Source organism: Pristiophorus japonicus, chromosome 7 (genome assembly GCF_044704955.1).
Source record: "Pristiophorus japonicus isolate sPriJap1 chromosome 7, sPriJap1.hap1, whole genome shotgun sequence".
NCBI lineage: Eukaryota > Metazoa > Chordata > Chondrichthyes > Pristiophoridae > Pristiophorus > Pristiophorus japonicus.
This window is the reverse complement of record NC_091983.1, coordinates 165364667-165375819: the sequence shown is the minus strand read 5'-3', so window position 1 is coordinate 165375819 and position 11153 is coordinate 165364667. Positions and strand designations below refer to the sequence as shown.

General features: G+C 37.9%; 1 protein-coding gene across 2 annotated transcripts; it reads right to left on the bottom strand.

Moving 5' to 3' along the window:
• Nucleotides 1–1131: 1131 nt before the first annotated feature.
• On the bottom strand, nt 1132–9835 carry tcf21 (transcription factor 21). 2 transcript variants are annotated; one of them, XR_011593795.1, is made up of 3 exons: nt 9282–9835; nt 6001–6347; nt 1132–1262 (listed from the first exon to the last, which is right to left on the bottom strand). XR_011593795.1 is itself a non-coding variant. In XM_070884506.1 (2 exons), the coding sequence occupies exons 1-2, from the start codon at nt 9741–9743 to the stop codon at nt 6258–6260; spliced, it is 552 nt and encodes a 183-aa protein (XP_070740607.1). In that variant the 5' UTR covers nt 9744–9835; the 3' UTR covers nt 5946–6257. The 2 variants fall into 2 exon arrangements, 1 of the variants encoding a protein (XP_070740607.1); XM_070884506.1 differs by lacking the exon at nt 1132–1262 and having other exon boundaries at nt 5946–6347.
• Between the last annotated feature and the right edge of the window lie 1318 nt (nt 9836–11153).

Genomic DNA, 11153 nt, shown 5'->3' with positions numbered 1-11153 from the left:
TCTAATCCTGAAAAATGACACTAAAGAAGCTTTGAAATGGTTCTAAAAAGTGCATCTAACCAACATTACTTTAATAGCATATTTTTTCAGAATAGTACGGAAGTTATAAACAGAAGGACTACAGGCCAAAAGATTTGTTGTGACTTTAAAGAGTTATTTCACAGAATAAACAATGTGTCTTAAGGGATCTGTTTGAAAATGGGTTCCTTGCTGCTATGGTTTGTACTGATTGTAAAGAAACAAAATATCATTTAAAGATTAGAAGTTTGTTTTTGAAATAGTTATGGTTATTTTAACATTTAAAAATATACTGTTTTGTTTTAAGCAAGCTCTACCCTATTTCAAAAAGATTAAGTTTCAATAGAATTGCCAATTAAATTTGTAAGTTTCACTTACCAACTCAGTTTGACCTCGGGTACTGATGTATGGTTAAGAAACTGATTTTGAATTGTTGCATTTATGCACTCCCAGGTTTGTTTACACTATAATCTATTTTGGATAGGATGGCATCACAGTACTTGGCTTGTAATTTATAATTGTGTTTATATAAATATACACAGATTTTATGGCTTTTAAATAAAAGATATTTGTTACTTTTATATGAGCCAAAATGTCATCTCCATATATCTGTCATTAGCAAGAGAGCAGGTCACATAATCTTCCATAGTATAAATTTCAATAGAGTTTCATACCCAGTCAATGGAGGCCTGTTTGTGGCAGAGTGAGCAGGAATTTATCTCCATTCCCAACTTCCCCAATGTAAAACAGTGTTGTGCAAAGCGCTGCCACAAAGGCACTCATCTGAGAACAGACAAATAACAACTGGGATTGGCAGATTGAAGTGCCATGGTCTGAGACATATCCCATGCTGATCACCAGAATATAAAACTACTATAACCCCAAACTAAACCAGATTTATCTTTTTATATCTTTATTTTATAGACAGAATATTGAAAAATAATTTTCATAAACTAGCGCTGCTAAATAATGAAAATCACAATGTCCTCTTTGAGACCGTACAGCGATCAAGATCAGCAAAGTATAGACTACTAATAAGTGGCACAATAAAACATGTTGAGTTGGAATACAATTTCTCTGTCCTTTGTCCACTGAAAATATAACCAGTGGGAAGGGACGCTGTGGTGCTGAGAATTAGTGATTTAACCCTTAGTGCTTGGAGCAGAGATAGATGTAGCTTTAAAGGCCTGTAACACCGATATCCCAATCATAGCCAGGTCAAGCAGGGGGAGGCTGAGCAGAAGCTGCAAAGGAACAGAGCACACAAATTTAAAAAGCAATTCCTAATGCATCTTGTCAGATGACAATAGAGGGCAATTAGAGTACCCTGGAGCAGATCTTAAACTAGCTTTTGATGCAAACGGCCTAAGCTAAGTAAGCAAAAAAGGTTTATAGTTAATTGAAAAAGGGGAATACTTGCCCAGAATTAAAATCCACATAAAATAAAAAAACAGAAAGCGAATAGTTTGTTAACTGGGCATTACTTGCATGAAGCCTGAACAGTTAAATAGGTTTTACAAACAGATTAGGACATAACCCCAAACTGTTAGACAGTTGTGAAGGATTATACTGTTTGAATATCACTCTGAGGTCTTTGTGGCCATGTTAGCAGCTTTGAGACAGCCAGCCTTTAGAAAGTAAGCTTTTAGCAACAGTTCTAACTTATATTTTCAGAGTCAGATCCACATTGCAGTTATTTCAAATAGATCAAATCATTATTAAGTTCTAGTGAGTAAATAATAGCAATACAAAGGGACCACATAACATGTTTTAGTTTTAAAGCTTCCACATTTAAATAAATACAAGGAAGAAATTCTTTATATTTTGTAAGAGCATAGAATACAAAAATTAGATATAATAAAACTGCATGCAATATCATTACATCTCATTTTTGTTATGCAAAATGTGTTTCAAATACTCTGTAATTAACTTTATAAATATTTCATTGAGAAAACTGGTACTAAGGAATTTCTAAGTTTTATTGCATTAAACATATCTGGGGGAATGACCTTGTAAGTCTTCTCTCAAAGTGACGATTACACAATAAAATCTCATTGCTACACATTTCTCATTATAATTATGTTTTCCCATGCTTCCAGTGGAAGCTTTATCATGGGTCTCAGAGGAATTCCAAGCTTCATACAATGCACCCCCAATCAGAACTACTTGGTCCATCCTCACTTTAAGATAGATTAAAATTTGATGATTAGATTTATATAGATAAAGAAAAGTAAGACTTCCATTCATACAACACCTTACTATGCCTCTGAGAAATGTCTTAAAGCACTTCACATCCAATTAATCACTTTGAAGTGCAATGACTGTTGCTACGTAGATAAATGCAGCAACCATTTTGCAAATAGAAATGGATACAATTGACAAGGATGATTATAGCATTTAAAATTCAAATACAGTGACTACACTCTGCTGTATCTGAGATCAGTAGGTTGAGAGTGATTTGCAACCACCAAGACCTAATTAAATTGCCTGGCTGCCAATTGGAATTTTGCCACCAGAAGAGAGTTCTGCACACACCAACTAGTTGATTTTTTAATGTTTTGAAAGCATGGGAGAAAAGTGTCTATTTAAAAAAAAACATTATTAGCGCCTAAGTTTATAAAGTGCCCACCAAATTGAATGGATGCCCAAGTACTTTTTAAATACAGCTGGACGCCATATTGGAGTTAAACTACACAGACATTTAACCCAAGCATGCAAAGGCCATCCCCAAAGGGTTTCACACTGCATGTCTTCAAGCTATACTGTCACTGTGGCATTGCTGCAAAGTAGAAAGCGATTTGTAGCAATACAAAAGTGTCAACATAACAGCACTTTATGTTACAGAAATGCATTTGTTTTCTTTGGAGAAAAGAGGATTGAGAGGGCACAAGACACAGATCATTAAGATGTTAAAAGCTACAAAAAATGCAGGTGGGGTAGATGATTTGTGAAACTGAATGAGCACAAGCTTGAAAAAAAGCATTGAAATAGGAGTAGATGAATGAAACAGGCTCACAAAAAAACAGTTAATGTTACATCGTCGGACACCTTTTAAAAAAAGCAAGATGAGTAACTGATTAAGAACAGTATAATTGGTTATAAGGATATAGATGTGTACCTCTTAAACATCCCATTTTAATCAACATGTCTCTGAGAAAAACAGCTGCAGTGGACAAAACCCCCAAACTGTCAAAATCAGCTGATATGCCAGTTTTACAGAAAGTCATACTCCCACACCATGCACCAACCCAAATGGCACCCTCTTAAACCTTTTCAGGTTGAGAGGTATGCACAGATGATCAATGATCTGGGACTTTGGCTTCTATGTGGTTTGGGCCATGAAAATATCATCTGCGCAATACAACTGGTCAAGATTGTTCCCGACATGTTTATGTCCTTATGCACATACATGAGATTTGGCTAAGCACTATATAATGGGAACAAAAGGTCAAGTGCAAACATCAGAGAATGTTGACTTCCAGAATAGTCCAAATAAAAACAATTTTAGCTCTCGGGCTGCTACTGGTGAGATAAGTTATTTTGGTGTACTCACTCTACTAGACTGCCAACCAGCCATCTCATTGGGTGCATTGTACTTGGAACAGGAAAGCCAACAAAGATCTGAAATGTTGATCTAGTAGTCCCAATGAGATAACAGAGTAAGTAACGATGTTCAGTCTCTTGACTAGCTGGAAAAATGGTCTTTGGTATGGGTTGTAGCCAACTGGGAACACACTTAAGAGGTGTGTAGTCCAGCACAGGCCAGTGAGGGCACAGGAGAAGAAATGCATTTACATTTCAAACCAAATCTAAAGTTAAAACCAAGGTATAAAGAAGTAATATTTTATAGTAGAAGTTACAATAGTAAATATTTTAGAACAATTAGAAAGAGACAAAAGGAAGAATAGAATTAACGTTTAAAAATGCTTTAATTTTACTTACATTTTAAAAGTCTATGTTAATTCCCCTAATATCTGAGCAGTACTGTTATGAGTGGACTTATTTTTTAACTCCATGGAAACTGAAAAAAGACTTGCCAAGGAGAACAGAATTTGTTGAAACCATCAAAACTTTAAGGGTTAAAAAGCTGTGTGCAACTGCATTTCTGTTCATGAAAAGTGTGAAAATTCTGCTCCAAACAAAAGCACTGATTTGGCTTTTCACATTCATTTCACTCTCAGAAATCTGAATTAAATCAAAATCTGAATACTTTGAACCAACATTTAATTATACAGGCTTAAAAGTTTCACCATCTCTGTCTACAGTAATAACACAACATATATTAGCCTACATTATTTAACCAAAATCCATATATTTTCTTTATTCCTTCTGTGGTCACCATGTATCATCCCTGGGTGAGCAAGGAACCAGCTTCCAGCTCTCTGCCATATCACTGTAGACCATCTGCTAACAGAAGTGTCAGAACAGCCTAGGTGGAGCTAGACTTTCTCACCCTCCATCATTCTGCTTAATTCTTCCTTACCACAGAATGGCTGGGATTGATAACTTACTATGTGACATGAACTTATGTCCATGGAGCACTGCGCCAAAATTACCAATCTAAAATCGCATGTTCTTTCTCTCTCTCCTTTGCTCATCAGTTTTCTGCCTTCCCCTTTCTCATTGAAGATGTTGACTCCTTACTGGGATATAATTATGCAGACACTGATTGCTCTCTTTTCGATTGCCCAAGTCGCCAACAGCTGAGCCCTGTCCTTCATTGAAACACCTGTGAACTTTGTGGAAGCAAGTCATCCTCAATTCGAGGGACTGCCTATGATGATGATGATGATGATGCTCCTGTGCTCAGCCAGTGTTCACGTGTGGACTAACAGCAGGGGTCAGTTACTGCATGGGCCAGCCCACACTGCGATATGTGTGCGCACTAGGTCCGAGAAACAGAGCAGGTCTCCAGTCGTCCTGGTTTACCCTTGCCACTGGATAAAGGCCTAGCTCTGTCAAGCCCGTGTGGTGGCTGATGTGCAAAGGTCACCACACCTTAAAAATAAATCCACGCACAGGCATCTTCCACCCCTGGAGTTCAGGACTGGAATATCGGGTCCTCCATTGAAACATCAGTGAACTCAACCCTTTTGGTGTGGAAGCAAGTCATCCTCGTTCGAGGGACCGCCTGTTATGATGATCAGTTACTGAATAGCAATCAGGACCATGTATTCCCCTCCCTAAACCAGAGGTGCTGCCGACTGCCAACCTGACTGAGCTCAAATCACGGCACAGACTGGGAATTGAGTCTGGGACCTCTGCTAATCTATGTGGCTCAGGGGAGTCTAAAATGAGAAATAATGCTTCCGTGTGGCAACAGATAGATGAGAATCAGAAAATAGTCCATTATCATTTCAGCTCGGCTAGAAACCAGCCAGGTCTCCCCGCAGCTTGGCAGAAGATCAGTCCGTTGCTCTCCAGGACCTACTTTGTTACTGTTATGAACACCTGCCGCTTAAAGCCTATAGCTGTAAAGTGCCTCTTTGTTACCAAAGCGATATACCGGAAATGTTTTTTTAATGGAACCTCTTTAGCTTAATTTTAGATCGGTTGTTCTTTCGCACAGGGTCAGCAATCGTGCATAAACTCCAAGGATGCAGGGCTCGCGCAGATGTTTGTTTTCTTTGAGCCCCAGCTCAATAACAAGAGCTATCTCTTGCTTATTCCTTTAGTGGAAGAAATAAACAAATCATTACTGTTGTCACTTCGTTGCGTCTATTGTCGAGGTTTGGGGTCTGTTGGAACACACTGTTAGACAATCAATCAGCGCAAACATGCTAGTGACGCACACACACATATAATATATGCCTCGCCTAATATGAGAGAAGAATATAATATATGCCCAGACGTTTAAATATAAAGCAAAATTTTATTTACATGATTTGAAAAGACCTGCGGTTAAAGAAAATATATATCTTTTATATGATGCTTCCTTACACAGCAAGTGACTATCAAAGTCAGCTTTGAAATTCAACGTACCTACATTATCTTGCACGACAACATTAAAGTCTGGTCACTATTATAAATGAAGACGTAAAGATAGATCCCTTTCGCACTTTGACCAGCAAAGTACTGGAACAATATCGGCACGCTCGGAGTGTAAGAACACTTTGTTGTGACGGAGCCCAAGCTGGGACCATCACAGGGCTCCGGCCGTCTCTCCCTCAGTTTAATGTTTGTCCTTTTTGGTTTTTCCTTTATCCTCCGCCTTTATTTTAACTGGCATTTTATTTTAGTCACGACGCTGTAGTCCCACACAAACGAGCTGCGTTAACAACCTCTTTCAGCTCATTCTCTGGTTTACCCGCCACCATAAACGGCCACGTCTGAAATGCAAATGAAAGAAATGTTGGTTCGTATTTTGTTCATTAAAACAAGAAACCAAACGAGGTTTGTTCATTGCTGGTGCTACCATCATTTATCTCGATAGTTCAAACAGTTTTAATTTTAAAAAGGGGGGAGCATGAAGCATGCAACTAAAGAGACAAAATATCTCCAATCAAGTCTAACCTAACTTGGCCCGGGAGATGTGATTTATTTATCATTATCGGAATGTAGAGGTGGAAACATTGAATAAGTGACGAATGGAAACCAGTCACCATTTACTACTGATCAGTTGGGGGGAAAAAACAAAGTGGGTGAAAGTTTTGATTTCTGATACTAAGTCATGTAATGATGTTCAAACGCAGTTAAAATACTAGTATTGTGCATGTTCAAAAGTGGCCCCCAAAACACTCCCATGGTCTAGACAATGGAAAATGTAGTTTCAAATATTGCTCTGGCTGTGATTGTTTTAATATATTTCTGTATGATCGGTGACGTCCTCTGCTCAATAAAATGCTTTACATTTGTATTTCCGGATTGGTAGGTTGTAAGTATTTCAGCAGACAACAAATCCATTCCATAAATCAAAACAGGTCGGATTTAGACTGTGCTAATCGCGTGCTGCTAACACAGACCCTGCACGCACACTTCAAATATTATAAAGAATCGATCTAATTGACGCTGCTAATTATTTAAAATAGTCCGGTTTAACACTTCCACCATGTGAACCAACACACGATAACATCTCAATAATCATTCAATAAAATCATGTTCTGAATATGAAACCAATGGAATTTTCACAAAATTCACTAAGATATTTCAGGTGAAAATCTGTTTAAAAAAGTAACGATTTTAAATACTTCATGGGAATAACTTCTGAGGGGGAAAGTTGTGACGATTACACACCAGTACAGCTTGTAACGTTAACATTTTTTTAAAAACTCTATCATTAAGGGTTTAGCAATAAAAAAAAACATAATGATCACTTTGTTAATGGCTTTAAAATGGAATATAGACAAAATTTGGATTACACACTGGTACCATAAATATTATTATAATATTCATAGAGTTCCTATATTCTCCGTTATGGAGAAATGTTAGTCCTTGTTCATTTCACTCAATAGGAATATGTTCGGATGATTTTTCAAGAGGTTTTAGTTTTGAAGATGATTCGAAGTTCACAACAATGTTGCCATGTTAACCGAGAAACTACAAATCCGTATTTCCTTAAATATAGGAGGAACTGTTTAAAGTCCACAGAACCGTGTTATTTTCTGGAATGCTTGGAAATCTCCTAGGAAATCTATTTGTTTTCAATTACAATGCGCGAAGGTGGCTTCAGAAATGGAGTGAAATGGCTAAAATAAGGTTTCTGCTAAGTATCAAGCAGATATTGTGTGACCCAAACAATGACTGAAGTTTCACAATATCTGCACTGTTTTGTTTAGCAAACTTCCCCATGACTTTATTATAATGCAACAGTAAACCAGCAAAAGCTGAGAACATTGTGCAGAGGCGAAGAACAAAAACGGTTGAACGCAATTGTTTAAATGGGACAGCAAAGTAAAACAATTCCGCTCCAGTCCGAGATAGATTTAAAAACTTTCAAATGCATTTCCACCCTTTAAAATTAATCACTAGTTATTATTTAACTAAAGTGATTTGTGACTAACGATGGCAAATATAAAAGGTGTATATTTTATTTGGGGCAATTATGGAGTGCTTGCACAAAAGGTTTATTTTGTGGAGATATTTTAGGCTATTTTGCTAATCCGGCTGGCTCATCATACAACTTATGTCAAAAATTCTTTACATTAATTGGAATGTGCATACAGTACTTTCACAGCAAACCTACATACATCTACATTAATTGTCAGTTATTGCAGTTTGAATTAACCCATGCTTCTGCGCCCGTTCAATTTGAGGAGTAAATTTTACTCTGTGTATTTTTTTTAAGTTATTTTGCTAAGCTACCATTAAAAACCTTCTCAGTCTGGTAAAATATTTTCTTTACCTTCACACACGGAGCAAAATAAACCTCTTAATGCTCATTTTAAGGTTTCGACTTTTGGTAGCTTGATTTAGAGAAATATTTTTTTTCTGACCACAAAGAATTGTGATAATCTCTAACTCCTAAATTGAAGTGGGCTTTCTGATTCGGTGAAGCAGTATGTATTGCTGTCTCTGAGTTGTTTGTTTAAAGCCACAGCCCTTATCTGTAAAAGTCTGTTTAGTTTTGTAAATACAAAATTGCCGAATGGTCTGATTGCATAAGGATTGATCTATTGCAGAGGGTTCTACGAATTGATTCCTGTAGACATACACATACATATATTCAAACCCAGTCCCATAATCACACACACATATGCATATATACAAACTAATTTACATAATCACACACACATATACAAATATCAAACCCATTCACATAATCACACACACATCTACATGTATACAAACCTAGTTCCATAATCACACACACATATACATATATACAAACCCATTCGCATAATCACACACACATATATATATCCAAACTCATTTACATATTCACACTCACATATACAAATATCAAACCCATTCACATAATCACACAGACATATACATATATACAAACCCATTCACATAATCACACACATGTATACAGCCCCATTCACATATCCGCATACACACACATACATACACACGTATATACAAACGCATTCACATACACATATACATACACACACACACATACATACTCATTCACATAATCACACATTCATATAACCACATACATACATATATGCATGCATAGGTCAATAGACAAGTTCGTACACATATAAACACATGGAAACATCCACTAACACGTACTCCCGAACATACATACTTACACACACACGGCCTTAAAAAAAGACATAAGATAACCTCTGTTCAACCAAAAGATGGAATCCTACCAGGTTGACTGGGTGAATGTAGCCATTCTCATACTTGTCGTTGGCCAGGATTTGTCTCAGATGGGCAATGTAGCTAGATGCCAGCCGGAGGGTGTCGAGCTTGGAGAGTTTTGTGTCTGGTGGCACCCAGGGCAAGGTGGTTTTGAGCCTGGAGAAGGCTTTGCTAAGCACCCTCATCCTGGCCCTCTCCCTGGCGTTTGCGGCGTTGCGCTGGACCTGTTTCCCTTCCTGGGTCACCCCATTCAGAGAAGATTTCTTGGAGGCGGTCTTGCGCCTCTTTCCCGAAGCCCCCCTGCCCTTCTTTGGGGACTCGTGTTCATAGTTGGAGCTATCTTCGTTGCTGTCGTTGGAGGTGCAGAAATCCTTGTTAGATTTCCTTTTTATCCCATCGCATTCCTCCTCTGTGCCCAGCACTTCCATTTCCTGGAGATCTTCTGCATCGCTAACGGATCCAGTGGACATGGTATCGCCACGATCTCCTGCAAATTGAGTTTTAATGATCGAAAAGACACCGAGGAAGGTAGGAATGTGGAGCTTTTCGGCTGGAGTGGATTCCTCGACTCAGTTTGATTAAAGACCCAGCAATCTGGATGCGACACCCGCAATTTATCTCGCTAGTTTGGAGGCGGGACCGAGCAATATGAAAGGAGGGACCACTAGATGCTGACAGGCGCTGGATGCGCGCCGCAATTCGTTCTGTAACTATACATTTCCATGAACGATTAAAGAAACTCGGCTTTTTTGTGGTTGGTATTGAAAACATTTAACAACCAAATCTGTATAACGTGACATGTATATTTCCATAGTTTTTTTGGTGAATTTCAAGATATTTATATTAAAGAAGTATTGTAAAAAAAAATCATAATTTGTTTATATTATTCCCACTGAATTATTACATATTTCTGCAAATGGGTGATTTTTTTGAAGTTCTGCCGAGTAGATTTTCAATAATTCTACAGCCGAAAGGTAGTTTCTGCTCGATGCTGAGGTGTGGTTTCACGATTATCCAAATAATACCCCGCCATGATGATATGATTAAACCCCTTTCTGGGTGATAGGAAAGGCCGGGCGCTGTGTACTGGGGCTCCAGATTGAAGCGTCCGATTTGCTCTGTTTACTTCTGTTGTGATATCCCTAAACATCCAGAGCTCGGCCTCAGCCACAGTTTTGATTTTAAATGTTTGTATGGTTTACCCTACACCAAGCATTGGGGAGGGCGGGTGGAGACAACGTGTTAACGCATCTAGATCGAAGCAAGCTTACAGCCCGTAAACTACAAAAAAACTAACCTCAAAAACAGATTATCTGGTCATCATCTCATTGCTGTTTGTGGGATCTGATTGTGCTTAAATTAGCTGCCGCATTTCCCACATTACAACAGTGACTTCAAAAGTACTTCATTAGCTGTAAAGCACTTTGGGACGTCCTAAGATCATGAAAGGCGCTATATAATGTACATCTTTCTTTTTTTTCATAACATGTGCAATCCGACATGTTTTAGAAAGCATAATGATGTATGATTTAAGTTTAAGAAATATTTTGCACATTTTGTTTAGTTTATGTTAATTTGTGAAACAGGCTTGAGAACTAAAATCGAACAGTTGTGAAGTCTCTTTCGAGTTTGTAAATCAGGATGTTTATATATGTTTGTTCTTTGGTTTCAAAAAGTCGGTCCAAGCTTTTCCCGAAAAAAACAACACCGATTGTACCGGGATTTGGAAAGTCTAAGTGTAACGCCAACTCTTTCTATTTTGTTTTCAGGGCCATAGGTGCGTCACGATTACCAATTAGGAAGGACGAATAGATAATGCAGCTCGCACTGCAAATTGTCTGAAATACCTGGGTTAACAACAAGAAACTGCATTCCAGTAA